General features: G+C 41.8%; 1 protein-coding gene across 19 annotated transcripts in view; it reads right to left on the reverse strand.

The window, feature by feature from the left end:
- Positions 1 to 18,167, reverse strand: part of PPFIBP2 (PPFIA binding protein 2) — a 206,704-nt gene that overhangs the window by 93,860 nt on the left and 94,677 nt on the right. For 3 of the 19 annotated variants that reach the window (XM_043548629.1, XM_043548634.1, XM_043548632.1), the window contains exon 1: positions 12,510 to 13,033. The exons of 12 other annotated variants lie outside the window; for them this stretch is intronic. In XM_043548629.1, the coding sequence (XP_043404564.1) occupies positions 12,510 to 12,683 (174 nt within the window). In that variant the 5' untranslated portion in view covers positions 12,684 to 13,033. Of the gene's footprint in view, positions 1 to 12,509; positions 13,052 to 18,167 lie in introns of those variants that run through there. 4 more of the 19 variants (XM_043548633.1, XM_043548635.1, XM_043548623.1 and 1 more) reach the window with 3 other exon arrangements.

Below are 18,167 nucleotides of genomic sequence, written 5' to 3' on the forward strand. Positions count from 1 at the left end.
TTAAGAAGCTTCATTTAAAATTAAATTAAAATGCAGAACCCCCCCCCCCCCCCGGACCAGTGGCCAGGACCCGGGCAGTGTGAGTGCCACTGAAAATCAGCTCACGTGCCACCTTTGGCACATGTGCCATAGGTTGTCTACCCCTGGTCTATTTTCAAACTTTCTTTAAAAACAAAAAAAAACCCAAAAACCCCACAACAGTTGTTAAAAGTGCACAGGTCCAGGTTAAATTAATCCTTTTGATGAGGTTCATGGGTCTGTCCAGGTGTTTGTAAGAGAAAATATTTTATTTATGATTTTTTACAGAGCTATAATGGAAATAAAGAATTCCAATAAGTACCCAAGAGATGTCATTGTATGTCCAGCAGAGAGATCCCCTTGGCCAGTGAGGTTGCAGGACTTCAGACATACTGCTAGCTATTCTGCTTTTGATATTACAGAATCACTCAGAACCTGGGACCTTTGACCTAACTTCCCCTAACATTCGAAATACTTCCTTCTCCCCATCATTATGGGATACAGGGTTCTGATGGACAACCTTCCCCAACAAGTCCCCATGACCCATATCAACATGATGGGGGAAACCCCCTGCTATCAGTGTACAGCACATGCAGTACCCTGGGAGCATCACCTGGCCCTCTGCTCTACATGGAGCCAGATAAGCCACAGCCCGTGAGGAGGGAAGGAGGAGGAACTTAGCATTCTTCCAGCTTATTGTACATACTGTACAGTTCATATCCTGAAACAATTCATTTTTTGTTCAGGTCCAACTGACTCAATCAGTTAACACTTAATTTTTATAAATTCATTGTGTGTTCAATATGTGCCTCATTACAAGCCTGACATTGTAATCCTCACTGCAAATTCACTTAGGGCCACAGGGAGCCAGCACAAGGCATATACACCACTAGTCCTGCCTAAACCCTGTTGTGCAGGGCCAAAAGCATTGCACGGTCTTTTTGCTGGCCACTTCTGCGTGGGGGTGAATTTCTCCCTTGGAATTCACAGTTTAATTTTAGATTAGCTTTTAAAGTGGTGAATAATATTCCGTTTAGTTTTCAGAAGATTTGACATTTGATCATGCTGTGCATTTTTGCTAGAAGTACTGTGGCTCACTCAGCTTCCTTGAATATATAATTCCTCTCTAGAATGTCTGATTCTTAGTTTTGCAAGAAGACGAGCCACATCAATGCTTTCAATATTACAAGCATCCCCTGGAACTAATCTTCTTTGGCTGTGTAGTTGGGATCAAGTCTGGGAAAATAAAATATGATGCAATTTTGTTGTTGTTAGAAAATGTTCTTAGCTTGCTTAGTTGCTGATAACGTTCTGTCTTTGACCATCAGCTCTATGATGATAAAGATAATGGTTCTTTCAAGAGTTTGTACAGGAATCTTGAGAAGTAGGTAGGTTCTCTTGCAATTTTTCAAATCTCCATTTAGCTTAACCTCACCAGAACAGGCAAGATTTAAGGGAGAAAAGAGGGCTACTGAGGGAGAGAGAAACAGAAAGGTGGTTCTAGATTTCAAGACCGGTGCAGGAGAAGCTTCTACCAAAAAAAGTGAGATTGTGTTTGTGATGAAAAAGAAGATGAATTTTGTATGATACACTCTTTTTACTGCTGGCTTTCCCCTTTTGCTACTTGTTTTTAGGAAACAGGACTGTGGCCTCTTATGTTTAGGGGAAAGATTTTACAGGCATTTTTTGCCATAACTAACTTCTCATGAAACGTAAACAGGGTTCAAAGTTGCAACAGAAGAGTCAGCTGTCTAAAAGAATTAGATTAGCATCAAATCACAGACATCTGTGGTACTTTGCTGCGCCCACGTTTATCAAAGGTACAGATGCCCAATGTTGTCTGCCTTGTTGTATGCTCCTGAAACATCCCCAATTGCAAGTGCATTATTCAATATCCATATAAAAGCTAGTGAATCATTCTCATATGAGCAGGAAAATATCAGCTTTGCTAACAGGTCAGCTAGCGAGTCAGCTATTATCTGTACTTGTCAGATAAGCGCAGACAAGATGACCTATTAAATAAAAGTAGTAGACTGATGTTGCAGTTGTTTAAGACTTGGGCAACATTTGTGGTGAACAAAGACAAGATAAAACAATGTAATATAACTCAAGGCCATCTGTGGATGGTTGGAGTACTTTCTGCAGCTATAAAAGTAGAGTACTTAGTTTCCTCTAAGGCAATGCAGACAGACGCCAGCAGGGACTGAATGTGGGACCTTTGACACTAAAATCACAAGACTTTAAAATACATGATTAAAAGACATAGCTCCATTAGCGATCAGTACCTCTTATAATTACATGCTTAACAGCCAGGACCAGCAAGACTTATTACAGAGACAACAAAAATATTAAGTCTGAGGACCAAGCCTGAAAGACCAAAAATAAGCATGTGTAATGAGTAAACCTTTGATAAATTAAGTTTGCAGTTTATAAACTAAACATGTTAATTATAGAGCTGGTCAGGAATTTTCTGTAAAAATTATTTTCTGATGGTAAATGCCTTTTCCGCAAAATCAAAATTTTCTTTGGGAAAATTTCAATTTTCCACTGTGAAAATAGAAATGATGCCTTTCCTGCTGCCTTCTCCCTGCCAGAGCCTTTCCCTGCTGCTGGTGCCTTTCCCTGTGGTAGGGACAAGCTCCAGCAGTTCCTTGTGGTGAGGAAAGTCTACAAAAATGGGGAGAGGATCTTTCCCCACTGCCTCCTCCATCAGAGTCTTTTCTTCTGGGAACTGCTACAGCCTCTCTCTGGTGTCTCCCTGCTGCCACAGTCCGTCCCTGAGGCGGGAAAGGCTCTGGCACCGGGTCACTACACTGTTAAAAATAGCAGTATAGACAGAGAAGGCACTGCTTAGGTGTGTAAAGACCTAAGCAGTGCCTCACCATCTATACTGCTGTTTATGCCGGTGCTAGGGGGTTGCGTAGCATATGTACTCTACACACAGCTGTAAGGGTAGACATAGTGTGAAACCAATTTTCAGAATTGTGGCAGCACTTCAGTGCCTGTCTGTTTTAGGAACGCATTATTTATAAATGTAAACATTTCCCTTAACCCAGCATGCACTGTGGGATATCTACAATTGTTTTCCCAGTTAAAGTTTTCACATAGAGGTTTATCCTAGCATCTGCTTCAATGTCTTAAAAATCTTCAGTGTCTTAGATTCTCTCTGTCATATTATGCTCTCTTCTAACTTGGATAAAACACTGTTTTGTATTGGAAGCACTTGCTGTGTCTCCCAGTATCATTTATGTAATCTAGTCATTAGCCATTCCTCTTCCAAGAAGCTTAAGTGTCACACCAGAATATATAGCAAGAGTGTCACAAAAATTTCAGGACATGCTCTAGAAGTATTTATTTTATAAGAATATCAGAATTAATCACTAAGCCCTGGTCTACACTACGGGGTAAGGTCGAATTTAGCCGCGTTAGCTCGATTTTAAAATGAATGCGTCCACACAACCAACCCCGTTCCGTTGACTTAAAGGGCTCTTAAAATTGACTTCTGTACTTCTCCCCAGCGAGGGGAATAGTGCTAAAATCGACCTTGCTGGGTTGAATTTGGGGTAGTGCGGATGCAAATTGACGGTATTGCCTCTGGGAGCTATCCCCGAGTGCTCCATTGTGACCGCTCAGGACCGCACTTTGAACTCGGATGCACTAGCCAGATACACAGGAAAAGCCCTGGGAACTTCTGAATTTCATTGCCTGTTTGGTCAGCGTGGTGAGCTCAGCAGCACAGGTGACCATGCAGTCCCCCCAGAATCGCAAACGAGCTCCAGCATGGACCGAAATGGAGATACTGGATCTGACTGCTGGATGGGGAGAAGCATCTGTGCAGGCAGAACTACGATTAAAAAAAAAAGAAATGCAAATATATTTGCCAAAAATCTCACAGGACATGTTGGAGAGAGGCTACAACAGGGACACACAGCAGTGCCGTGTGAAAGTTAAGGAGCTGAGGCAAGCTACCAAAAGACAAAGAAGGCAAATGGTCGCTCTGGGTCAGAGCCCCATACATGCCGCTTCTGTGATCAGCTGCATGCCATTCTAGGAGGGGACCCTATCACTACCCCACCACTGTCCATGGACACCTGCAAGGAGGGAGGATTTTGTGGATGATGAGGAGGAGGAGAATGCACAGCAGGCAAGAAGTGAATCCATTCTCCCCGGCAGCCAGGACCTTTTCATCACCCTGGAGCCAATACCCTCCGAAGGCAGGACCCCCGACCCTGAAGCTGGAGAAGGCACCTCTGGTGAGTGCACATTTCTAACTACACTACAGGGTTTAAAAGCAATAGTGTTTAATTTGCCCTGAAGAATTGGGATGCATTCGCGGCCAGTACAGCTACTGGAAAAGACTGTTCACATGTCTGGGGATGGAGCGGGAATCCTCCAGGGACATCTCCATGAAGCTCTCCTGGAGGTACTCTGAAAGTATTCTGGAATCATTGCAGCACAAAGCATCGCAGCAAATGGTCCTGGGTTTTGGTCGCATTCAAGCAACATTCGGTCTATATCTTTCTGTGATAGCCTCGGTAGAGTGATATCATTCATGGTCACCTGGTTGAAATAGGGGAATTTTTGTAAGGGAACAGTAAAAGGACCCCATTCATGCTGGGCTGTTTGCACTTGGCTAAAAGGGATCATCGTGCAGAATAGCCATGTGGTAGGGTGGTGTGTGCTACATATCCACCCGAAAACTGCAGCTCCTCCTTTTAAATGTGAAAACCAACCCATTGCTTGCTATGGGGAAGGATGGCGCTGCAGTTTGAAACTATTCCCACATGTTATGTGTAAGAAGTCAACCCCATGTACCCTTTGCCTTACCATGGCTGCATGGAAACCGAATTCTTTTGCCCAGCCGTGTGTGACGTGTCCCCATACGGCAGGCGCTCAATATAAAAGGCAAAATGTGACCTTGTACCTAAGTACCCATGTGCTTTCTGCTGTGAATTGCTTGATTCACTGTGAAAGAGTCTCCCTTTTGTTCTCAGAAATGTATCATCTTAAATTTTACTCTCCCTTTTTATTTCCCCCCAGGTGCAAATGTTTCTATGCTCCTCCTATCATCTCCGTCCGTGAGGTTATCACAGATTAGAAGGCGAAAAAACCACACTCGCGATGACATGTATTCTGAACTCATGCAGTCCTCCCGCACTGACAGGGCACAGCTGAATGCATGGAGGCACTCAGTAACAGAGGCCAGGAAAGCATTAAGTGAGTGCAAAGAGCAGAGGCAGGAGCGCGAAGAGCAGAGGCAGGAGGTGATGCTAAGGCTACTGCAGGAGCAAACAGACATGATGAAGCATCTGGTACAGTTGCAGGAAAGCCAACAAGAGCACAGACCCCCGCTGCATCCATCCATTGTACAACCACCTGACCTCCTCCCCAAGTTCCATATCCTCCTCACCCAGACGCCCAAGAACGTGGTGGGGGGAGGGGGAGGCTCCGGGCACCCAGCCACTCCACTCCAGAGGATGGCCCAAGCAACAGAAGGCTGTCATTCAAAACAGTTTGATTTGTAGTGTGGCTACAATAAGCAATGTGGCCTTAACCTTCCCTTCGACCCCACCCCACCCCACCCCACCTACCTTGTCAGTTATCTCCCTTTTTTTTTTAATTAATAAAGAAAGAATGCATGGTTTCAAAATAATAGTGACTTTATTGCGAAGGGGGGAGGGTGGTTGGCTTACAGGGAATTAAAATCAACAAAAGGAGCGGGGTTGCATCAAGGAGAAATACACACAACAGTCACACCAAAGCTTGGCCAGACATGAAACTGGTTTTCAAAGCTTCTCTGATGCGCAGCACGCCTTGCTGTGCTCTTCTAATCGCCCTGGTGTCTGGCTGCTCAAAATCGGCTGCCAGGCAATTTGCCTCAACCTCCCACCCCACCATAAACGTCTTCCCCTTACTCTCACAGATATTATGGAGCACACAGCAAGCAGCAATAACAATGAGAAAGCTGGTGGCGCTGAGATCTGACCTAGTCAGCAAACAGCGCCAGCGAGCTTTTAAACGTCCAAAGGCACATTCTACCACCATTCTGCACTTGCTCAGCCCATAGTTGAACTGCTCCTTTCTACTGTCCAGGCTGCCTGTGTATGGCTTTATGAGCCATGGAAGCAAGGGGTAGGCTGGGTCCCCAAGGATAACCATTGGCATTTCAACATCCCCAATGGTAATTTTCTGGTCTGGGAAGTAAGTCCCTTCTTGCAGCTGCTCGAACAGCCCAGATTTCCTAAAGATGCGAGTGTCACGCACCTTTCCTGGCCATCCCACATTGATGTCGGTGAAACGTCCCTTGTGATCCACCAGTGCATGCAGCACCATTGAGAAGTACCCCTTGCGGTTTACGTACTGGTTGGCAAGGTGGTCTGGTGCCAAGATAGGGATATGCATTCCGTCTATCACCCCACCACAGTTAGGGAACCCCATTGCAGCAAAGCCATCCACTATGACCTACACATTTCCCAGAGTCACTACCCTTGATAATAGAACATTATTGCATTAATAGAACAATAGAATGATTGCATTGGCTACTTGGATCACAGCAGCCCCCACAGCAGATTTGCCCACTCCAAATTGATTCCCGACTGACCGGTAGCAGTCAGGCGTAGCAAGCTTCCACAGGGCTATCGCCACTTGCTTCTCAACTGTCAGGGCAGCTCTCATTTTGGTATTCCTGCGCTTCAGGGCGGTGGAAAGCAACTCACAGAGTTCCAGCAAAGTGGTCTTACGCATGTGAAAGTTTCGCAGCCACTGTGAATGATCCCATACCTGCAGCACTATGCAGTCCCACCAGTCTGTGCTTGTTTGCTGGGCCCAGAATCGGTGTTCCACTGTATCAACCAGCCCCACTGCCACCGTGATGTCCCAATTGCCACAGCCCGTGCTTTCAGGAATGTCTGTGTCCATGTCCTCATCAAAATCGTTCTCGTGCTGGCGTCTCTTAGCCCAGTTCTGCATATACTCCAGGATAATGCACGAGGTGTTTACAATGCTCACAACAGCAGCGGTGAGCTGAATGGGCTCCATGCTTGCTGTGGTATGGCGTCTGCAGGAGAGCAGAGTTGCAGCGGAAGCGGTGGATGACGGTTAGCAGTCATATTGCACCGTCTGCTGACAGCAGCACCCAGGACAACAACAGCAGCGGTGGCAGTGGAGCTGAGCTGAGCGGACTCTATGCTTGCCGTGGCATGGCGTCTGCACGGAAAAAAGGAACGAAACTATTGTCTGCCGTTGCTTTCATGGAGGGAGGGGCGACTGATGACATGTACCCAAAACCATCCGTGACAATGTTTTTGCCCCATCAGGGATTGGGAGCTTAAACCAGAATTCCAAAGGGCGGCAGAGACTGTGGGAACTGTGGGATAGCTACCCACAGTGCACTGCTCCATAAGTCGATATTAGCCACAGTAGCGAGGACACACTCTGAAGACTTAATGTGCTTAGTGTGGACATTCGCAATCAACTGTATAAAATCAATTTCTAAAAATCGACTTCTATAAAATTGACCTAATTTTGTAGTGTAGACATACCCTAAGAAGTACAGAGATTGAGCTGGAAGGGGAAAAAGGAGAAATAAATCAGACCACCACCATTAGCTACTTTAATTTTATGAATTGATCAGATTGGAGGTGGGAAAAGCTCTTGGTCTGGGTACACATGGATTTTTCAAGCTTTGTGCCAAGTGTCCTTTTATTTTCATAGGAGATTGGATTCAGAACACAGCTTATTGTCCCACACAGAAGGAAAACCTAAATTCAGGTTTTCTATATTAACTCTCATAGCTGAATGCTCCACAGCCTGCAAAAGTAAGGCCCTTTAAGTAAGGACATATGGAAAATAATAAAATTCAATATGGGCCAATCTATGGTTTCCTTGTGCGTGCTAAATTTCAGCTTCAGGAATCTTTGTCAAGCTTATTCTAAGAAGCTTGATAAGTCGGTCAGTACACTGAAGCACAGTAATTCAGCACTAATTCTAAGGAAGCCATACTGAAAGAATAATAAAGCTCACAGGCATATAGATCAGCGATTCTCAAACTTTTTTGGCATGGTGCCCATACCTTAATAGGGAGTTGTGTCACAGTTCTCCTCCCCTCCCATTCACAATCACATGAACCATCTCCAGTTCCACAGGGAATTGAATATGTTCCCTGTGGCAACTACGGCAATTGCATGCATGGAAAAAGTAATATTAAGGACATGCTTAATGTATTCTGTCTTCATTGCAATTTGGCCCCTGAAAACAAAGAAGCGGAGCCAGCAGTGTGTGACCAACCAGTTTTCCACTGACTACTAGCAGTCCATGGACCACAGTCTGAGAACCTGTGATTTGTCATTTGCATCCAGATTGAAGAAAGAGAACACCTCATTTCCCTACCAGCTTTTTTCAGGATCAGTCTAGTGTGGGGTCAATGCTACTGAGAAAAATATGTAATTCCCACCTCTATCACTGTTCTGGGACTCATCAGGGTCACTACTTCCATTCCACAAGAATTGTGTAGCAATGGGCACACAGCATATTATTTGTGAAATATTTGTATTTGGGGATATTATTTGAATCTCCAAATATTATTGTAATCCGAATCCAATCTATTGATATTTTAGAGCTACCTGACTGTATAGGGATTTTTGAGGAGTTGCTGGATACATGGCTCTTCTCTCTGTTCACCTGGATGCAATGACACAAGCAGCAACAGGTTTCTCCCCTAGCCCATGTCTCACGTTTGGTTAGGGTGAGGGAGGACGGTAGCCAGACAGACAGAGCTAAAAGCACATGATCGGAAACTAAGCAAGGCAGAGCTAGAGGAACTTACACGCTCCTAGATAGCATGAACATTTGCTGAAATTCTTTGCTCTGAACTGGATGGCTGGATATGGCAGATGTGCTGGTATTTGGAAAATCTATTTCTTATTTTCCCCCTCCCTAGCCTTTCCAGCCAACAAATGGGAGAAGGTTGTCCATTTTGCTCCCTCTCACATCCTTCACTAAATTAATTAGACCAGTGAAGGTCTAACAGTTTCAGACAACTCTCACCCCACAGTTAGTGGAAAACATCAACATTTATTTTTGACATCATTAGCTGACCACTTATCAGTGCGCACACACTCCCATGTGCAACAACAGAGATCACACTTTTATTTCAGAAATATGGGTTCTACTTAGGTCAGAGGAAGGGATATTAGAAAGCAAAAGGGAAATGGGGAAGAGTGATTATTTTGGAAGCAAGCATAAAATTCTGTGGGAGAACTTCCTCCCCCACCTCATGGGAACTGAACAGAGTTCATACTAGAGATAAGTATCCTTTGACCTTATCCTAGATGGGAGCCTCTTTTTCTCTTCACTCCCAGCTTCCTCAGTTTGTCATGGAAGGTTTAATTAGGGAGACCTGGATGTCTTTCCTAACTGATGTTGGGTTGAGTCACAGGGCTAGCCTTCTGTAAAAAGGCTTGAAAGTGGCGGCAGTATTCAACAAACTAGAGCTGTGTGAGAAACATACAGAGGGGCCTTGATCCCAACTTGCTGCTTCTTGAGCTGTGATGCTAGAAAAGTACTGCTATTTATAAAGACTATTCTACATCCTCTGAGGATGGAGAGGCACTTTTGCATCAGTATAAGCTTACATGGCCTCCACATTGAATATCTTGATGGGCTCTCTTTTGTCTGTAGGTAGCAAGGACTCTTAGAATGTCTCCGTAATTATAAATGGCAGACTGAAACACCACGTACCGCATCCCTCCCCACCACCGTAGTGTTACATACATCTGCCAGATCTTATTCAACTTCTTAGCCATTATAGGCTGAATGTCTGCTGGTTGTGAAATTGTTTCCTACCATATCAACAATTTGCTGAGTGTGCAATGGGCACAGTTAAATTACTTTTTTGTGTTTCCACCAGTAGGTAAGATTCTACTGGTCTGGGGAGTTATTCCCTGTGCTTATTATAGAGAATATTGCTACAACTGATATCTTTTCTATCAGTAAAAGGCAAAAAGAAAACATTTTAACTGTGCCTACTGTATGACCGAGAACAGGCTGCTGTGTTTTTTGGCTCCACTGACTTGCTCCTTCATTTTGCTGCTACCCAGCCAATGCCCAGGGCACGTCTTAGCACTGCTCTCTTAACAAGTCTTTTCACAGCTAGGAAAGTACAGATGGCAGAGCTGGATTGTGGCAACATTTGTTTCAATTTGATCTAAGTGGTTTTTCTCCTTCCAGCTATCACCTGGCACTCGCGGCTGCACAAGTTAAATGTTACAGGAGATCGCTGTTCAGGGACTGATTCTGATTTTCTGAGAATCTGAAAATATCAGCTGCATCATCTGCCTGGGGTTTGCAATTTTACATTTGTCCCTGCGCTCCCATAATCCAGTTCAAGACCACAGACTTTATACTGCAATGAAAATCTAGCTATGCTACCTAACCTCTCGTAAAATCAAAACTGATCCTTCTCCCTTAAGTGTTTTATACTCATGGTGAAACGGTTCTCTATTGTAGGAGAAGTGCTTTTATTATCAGCCAAAAAGCATCAGTTTGCGATTACAGGATCTGAAATCTTTATATGCCATCACAGTTGGTGCCAGAACATGTGACACAACACTGGGATTCTGGGGCATGAGGATTCAATAAATCACTTTGATTGTTGCAACGTTTTATCGCTTATAGGAATTTGGGAGCACAACAGCTCAGGTTCTTCTGGGAGGACTGCAAGACTGTTTGCAGTTCTCCACTTCCGTTCACTCCCACACTTTTTTCTTTAAGAACCATTTCTAGAAAAGGGAGCAGTATTCACACTGCTTTAAAGTCATCAGCATAAAAGGAATTACACACAACTACTGTATGTCATTATACTTTCATTTCTGTAAAGTAAGATTATAGAGTGTGCACTATATTAACAGTGCATACATTTCTGGCATATTGTTTTTGGAAATAATCCCAATATATCCACTGTTTCAAGAATGAATTCTTCCATGAAAACATTAGACAGTGTTAAGCACTCCTTACCATAGGGAACAAAAGATTAATGGTGTTTCCGAGCTGACCCTTAAGGAATTTAAAATTCATCACTGTGGAGTCCAACTTTCAGAAAGCTACTTCTTGAGCATTCCCATTTTATTAGAGAGAACTGATATGTGTTATTGGCCTCAGTTTAAAGTGTGTACTGCACATCTTATTTACTGCACATAAACCTTTACTTTGCATACGTAGGATTTGAGAGATGAAATTTTATCAGGAAGGGGAAAATGTACTGCTTGAGAACTTATTTTAGTAGAAAGATTTAACTTCTGACCTAGGAAAACAGTAATAAAAAGTTATTTATCTTTGCTTTAATTGTGCAAAACATAGGCTAATCTCTGATAGTATAATATTACCCACGGTCATTTCCTGCTGCATACCCCAACTGAAAAGATACAAGGGCCTCCGGGACTGAAGCAAATATTTTCCACATAATTTTTTTAAACTGACTGAACTTCAAGCTTCTCAAGCTTCAGCCTTTATCAGAGATTGAGATAATATTGTGAAGCTTTCCATGAATTCAAAAAGTCAATTAAAATTGAGGATCCTGTTCACATTTCACATACAGAATAGACTTCTATTTATTTATATAAAATACAGTTAAAATCAGTAAAATTGAGACACTAAAAGACAATCTGAAAACTGTATGGCATGAATACTTATTTGAGTCTTTAAGTGAATGCACAGTAATTGCAAGAAGATATTTACACAAAATACATAAAACTAGACTTTAAAGGCTATACTATTTCTGGAAAGTTAGAAAAGAAATTTTTTTTATACAAAAAATATTTATTGCTATCTTTAAAAACTGAAGAATAGTGTCAGGAAAGGATATAAGAAAATTATAAAAATCCACTAAAAACACACTTAATTCTTATGTGAAAAGGAAAATTCTGTTTTCTGCACTTTTACTTTTAGACAAGACAACTTTAAAAAAAATCACATTTAGAAGTAACTTTGTTAAGTTCAGACTGCTCACCATAAAATTAAGATTTCAATTGTATTACATCTGTTTTTAAAATATATAAGCTACACTGGACGGCAAGTATGTTAACCCAACCCCCACCCCCAGTTCCGTGCAATTACACCTATGCAGAAAGAGTTAATTAAATGAACTACTGACGCAAATACCCTCATTATCACAAAGTTATCCACAACATATTGTCTTTGCTTACCATAAACTCTTATAAAGGAAGCATGCTGTATGTTTACAATCTCAGTAACAGCCAACTTAAAATATTATTTTCTGTTTGTTCAAACTTTGATTTCAGAATTTCATTTTAAGCATAAAGAGAGCTGATTTTTTCCCCTCATGGAGGTATGCCTATAATTAGATTCTCATGAAGAACTTGGCAATTGTTTAAGTTTGAGGCACTAAATATGTTTTTCCTTACGAAGCTGAAAAGTCAAAGTCTGTTACTAACAAGTCTTTACAAAGAGACGACAGAGCACAACAAATCACTTACCCTCTTTAGCCACGTGAAGTGCTTGTAAATATCAATCTCACCATCCATGCTTTGGGCCCATCTCAGCAATAATATTTCCTGGGTTAAGAGGAACTTTTTGGATAGACGATAGAGCTTTGTCTTGCAGAATGCAATCGCTACGTCTCCCCTTTCTGCCCCCACCTCTAAGGGCATGAATCTGTGTTCATATTTTTTCTTAAATCTCCTGCCTCTGTCCCTCAGGCTTATCCCAAACTCTGCTGACGGATGTATATACAACACACAACTGCATAAACTTCAGACTCTCCCCTCCGAGCATCTGTTTTTTTTAGTGCAGATCACAATTAGTGACAAGCAGCAACATCATTCTAAACGCTTCAAAAGATGTATCATGCCAGATGGTCTCTTGGAAAAAAGAAGCCTTCCATAGTAGTCTAAATCTGCAGTAACTGTTCCCTATTAATGACAAAATAACAAGCTAAAAATTACTAAGCTCTCATAGAGAAACTATTTTCAAGTAATGCCTTCCCTGGCTTTCTGTTTCAAGAGTGGCTGGAACTCATTTCCCAAAGACCCCCTATTTCCTGTCTCTGTTTTACTCTGTGTTTATCATAACACTCCTCAGCTTCTCAGTTTATTTCAAGCTGGGGTTAAGCCTAAAAATAAGCCATGCTCTTTGAATTACTTGCCTGTTTTCACAGAACACACTGTAAAAATAGAAGAGGTTCAAGAAGGACCTTTATGGAGAAGTCAAATATTCTACGAACAAGACTTTTGCTAGAAGGGCCAAAGTTTCATCTTTACAAAGAACAACGATATGCCCCCAGCTTTTTACAGTCTTTTTCTACTGCAGCTGAAGCCACATAGCATGGCAATGTTTCAAATTTGCAATGCCAAGATGAATGTACAGTCAAAGCAACGGTTCTGCTGAGAGGGGACATCTCAGGCGATTTTGCCTGTTATCGTGGTGTCCCCTAGTGCCTACACACAGTACTATGGCTGCGACTTAATTTTTCTTTATGAATTCCAGTTTCAGCTTTTTAAGATTTCACTGGTGAAAATGCCCTAACTTGAAACTGGACAATAAAGAACTCCACATGAAGAGAGAATTATTTTGGACAAAAATATTTTAAAAATTGTAAGAAGTTAAATGACAGGATCCAGGTCATATCAACCTCTGAAAAAAACAGGATGCCTTACGAGTACCGAAGTTATGTTGCGTCAAGTGGCTTGGGGAGTGGGGTTTTCCCCCTTGCTGAGTCAACAATGACATCCTCACACCCATGCAGGTCTCAGGGCACTCACACAGATGCCCACTGCCTCCAGATTCCCCAGCCAAACTCTTTCTGACTTTAGAGGGAATTCAACAGCAGAAAGAGGGAACCCATGCCCAATAACATTGCTGGCAATGGCACCACCATGTGCAAGGAACAACCAGGAGTTTGAAGCAGTATGTTTCCTTGAAAGACAACTCTTGTCTGGCTCTGCCTCATTTAGCTACACCTCAAAAGTACAGAGGCCTCAAGTAAAAATCTTCATCACTGGAGATTTTTAAGAGCAGGTTAGACAAAACACCTGTCAGGGATGGTCTAGATAATACTTAGCCCTGCCATGAACGCAGGGGAGTGGACTAGATGACGTCTCAAGACACCTTCCAGTCCTCTGATTCTATATGGAGGAGTTTCTGCAGTTGGAGGGGTGAGAGGAGTGGTGCCATGTTATCTCAACTCAGACAGACTTTGGCCAAAGGAGCTCTGTCCTATACCCTCCAAGGCAAAAAGCAGAGGGGGGATAACCCAGGTTGCCAGCTCTGCTTAAAAGTTCCTTTTTCTTATTTAAAGCCACATGCTGGGGGAAATATGTAAGACTTCTAAAGAATGAGTGATGTTAAGAAGTGCTAGTATGATTAAATGCACAAGCAAACCTCTTTTCAGAGTAGCAGCCGTGTTAGTCTGTATCTGCAAAAAGAAAAGGAAGATTTGTGGCACCTTAGAGACTAACAAATTTATTTGAGCATAAGCTTTCGTGAGACTAAATTTGTTAGTCTCTAAGGTGCTACAAGTACTCCTTTTCTTTTTGCAAATACAAACTAACATGGCTGCTACTCTGAAACCTCTTAGTAGTTCTGCAGTTCTTGACATCTAGAACAGCTACGGTTGCTAAGCCTCCAGGATTGGCCTGGAGTCTCCCGGAATCGGCATTGATCTCTCGGTGACTACTGAAAGCAATCCAGGAGATTTTAATAAGAGATTTTAAGAAAATGACATTATGTCATGCTGGGGCGGGGGAAAAAACTTCCTGGAATAGCTTCAGTCAGAGTTGGCAACTCTAAGCACAGCCTTCCTATATTTGCCCATCTTATCAACTCTCCGTATCACTTAAAATCTCATAAAAACTCTCATTTCTCATGTGTCTATATTATGTATCTTACATAAATTAAATATGACCATATGTGACAACCACCATCTTCGCTGACATACTGGGGATCTCTGGAACAGAAACCATGAACTGTTACAGCTTGAGATAAAGAGATCTGAAAGTTCTGAAACATATTTTCATGCAGGACAACAACAGTTAGTTATAATTTTACCTTGGGCTTCAGGTGTACATTACATGGTACTACTTGTGTGGAACCAGACTTTCCAAACTTTATCCATTTCAGATCATTTTCCAAACCTCCCTCATTTCAGATCATTTTTAAAAATAACTTGCCACTGTTAAAAAGCTTTCAACACCCCCGCCCATTATGCTTTTAATTAGTCAATTAAACCCAACCATAACTTCTTTAAAACTTCTCACATTCAAAATGTCACTGCTTGACAGCAGTGGAATCAATTAATTATGCTCAAGGAAAGTTGCATTACTCTGCTTATTACTGTCTAAATACAATATTCACAGACAGGTGAACAATAGTTCTCTTGATATAAAAAATATTTTAAATTACTAACATACCTTATTCCTGTCCAATGATTTGTTTCAGATTTCACGTAACTGCGCCTGATTTTGTCACAGTCATTCTTCCTGACTAAAAGGTAACAGGGTGACTGAATTTCTAGTGATCTTACACTCAGTCAGCCCCTTATCAGCTAGGAATGTTGACAAAGTACATTCCAAACAGTCACATGCTTGCTTTTAGCCTGTCACCTGCATGCTGGATTTTCTCTCCTGTTTGAGCTTTGGCCCTAAAGAGTTTCAAGTAGCAAATGAATAAAGCAGGATACAAACCAAATGTGTTAAGATTAATCAGCGTATTTTTTCATTTAACTAGGAAAGTGGGCTGGTTTCTATGGGGTAAATAAAGATGAGATGGTGGGAAATGTTACAGTTTGAAAGTATTTTCACGAGGTTACTATTATATTGCTCCATTATATCTGCTGTTAAGAAACCAATGTCAACTTCTAATTATTCCTTTTTTAAAAAATTGAACAGGCAGTCCTACGTTCAATTCAGACCATTCTTTTCTTTCTTGGTATTTGATTTAGTATTTCACTTGAGCAGTTTCAGTTTTCAAGAAACTATCACCTATATCCCCCCCAAAACAAAGGACACATCAGATATGGGAATATAATCTGAAACATTAATCTTAAAAAACAACAACAAGGAGTCCTTGTGGCACCTTAGAGACTAACAAATTTATTTGGGCATAAACTTTCGTGGGCTAGAACCCACTTCATCAATTGTATGGAGTGGAAAATACAGGAGCAGGTACAAATACATGAAAAGATGTGAATAGCAAAGTTCCTGTAGTCCATTGTCTGTAGCCAGAGACCACCGAACAAAATGCCTTCCCTTCCCAGTGAATTCTCAGAAGAGACCCACTGATCACAGCTGCTGCTGTTACAATGTCAACTCCTCCACTTTCAAAACAGATCAAGGGAGAGATCCACATGAATGTCTTGCCTAATATATAATGAATGGAAACCACACTGCTAATACCCTGTGCATTTCTGGCTATTTACTAATCTATATTCAGAAGCATTAAATTTGCTTTTACAAGCAAATACTCTTTTAATCCCATATCAAACATTAAACAGACTTGCCACAAATACATTTCTAAATCTACTAGGATCAGTGTGCTCCAGGCTCTTATTTATACCTCCTACAGTTAAGAGGCCAATATTGTCATCTAATTCCAGAAGTGGAAGGGAAACAAAAAGCCATAGATCCTGCTGGGGTTGGGGAGAGAAGGGAGTGCTTGCTTTATTTCATGTTTGTCTTCTCTAGGATTGAGAAGCTGGCCATTCTTGGCAGGATTGTTCTCTTACCAACCTCATTGAGGCCCTGTAGAAAGCATTACATGTTTTGAAGCAAACCCGTTATAATGTTTTGTGATGGCACCCAGCAAAAATGTTTGTGGACTGTGCGCCTATTGGAGCCAGGCTGCCATATGTGGTTGGAGAAAGGGGGAAAAAACAATACAGTGATTCAGGAACTCTATGTGCATGACTCTAGCCCTCAGCAGATCTGCAGGGGAGGAGGGGCGGGTATCAGGTCTGAGGACAAATCACACTGAAATGGAGCATATCAAAATTAAATTTGAAGTGGGAAGTTTTAATGAAAACTAGGAATTGTTCAAGGATATCCTACTGGATGTCCAAAAAGCCATAAGTCCACAGACAATGAAAAAATTACGCTGAACGAGAAAGAGGCTTGGTAAAGAGGATTATATATATAAATAAATAAAAAGATAGAAAAAAGGGGAAGTAAATGGCAATGAATACAAGTTAAAAAAAAGTATGCTATTGATAAGGGAAACCAATCAATGAAATATAAATGGCCAATAGGGGTAAAGATAATGAGGTGGCATTTTTTAAACATATTAGCAACAAGAAAAACCCTTCATCGGGTATAGGTCCATTGTTAGATGCAGATGGTAAAACTATAAATAGTGATGTAAAAAAGGAGAAATATTCATAGATACTAAGGTCAGAAGGGACCATTATGATCATCTAGTCTGACCTCCTGCACAATGCAGGCCACAGAATTTCACCCGCCCACTGCTGCAAAAAACCTCTCACCTATGTCTGAGCTATTGAAGTCCTCAAATCATGGTTTAAAGACTTGAAGGAGCACAGAATCCTCCAGCAAGTGACCCATGCCCCATGCTACAGAGGAAGGTGAAAAACCTCCAGGGCCTCTTCCAATCTGCCCTGGAGGAAAATTCCTTCCCGACCCCAAATATAGTGATCAGCTAAACCCTGAGCATATGGGCAAGATTCACCAGCCAGATACTACAGAAAATTCTTTCCTGGGTAACTCAGATCCCACCCCATCTAGCATCCCATCACAGGCCATTAGGCCTATTTACCATGAATATTTAATTACCAAAACCATGTTATCCCATCATACCATCTCCTCCATAAACTTATCGAGTTTAATCTTAAAGCCAGATAGATCTTTTGCCCCCACTGCTTCCCTTGGAAGGCTATTCCAAAACTTCACTCCTCTGACGGTTAGAAACCTTCGTCTAATTTCAAGTCTAAACTTCCCAATGACCAGTTTATATCCATTTGTTCTTGTGTCCATATTGGTACTGATTTTAAATAATTCCTCTCCCTCTCCGGTATTTATCCCTCTGATATATTTATAGAGAGCAATCATATCTCCCCTCAACCTTCTTTTAGTTAGGCTAAACAAGCCAAGCTCCTTGAATCTCCTTTCATAAGACAAGTTTTCCAT

Source organism: Chelonia mydas, chromosome 6 (assembly GCF_015237465.2).
Source record: "Chelonia mydas isolate rCheMyd1 chromosome 6, rCheMyd1.pri.v2, whole genome shotgun sequence".
Taxonomy (NCBI): Eukaryota; Metazoa; Chordata; order Testudines; family Cheloniidae; genus Chelonia; species Chelonia mydas.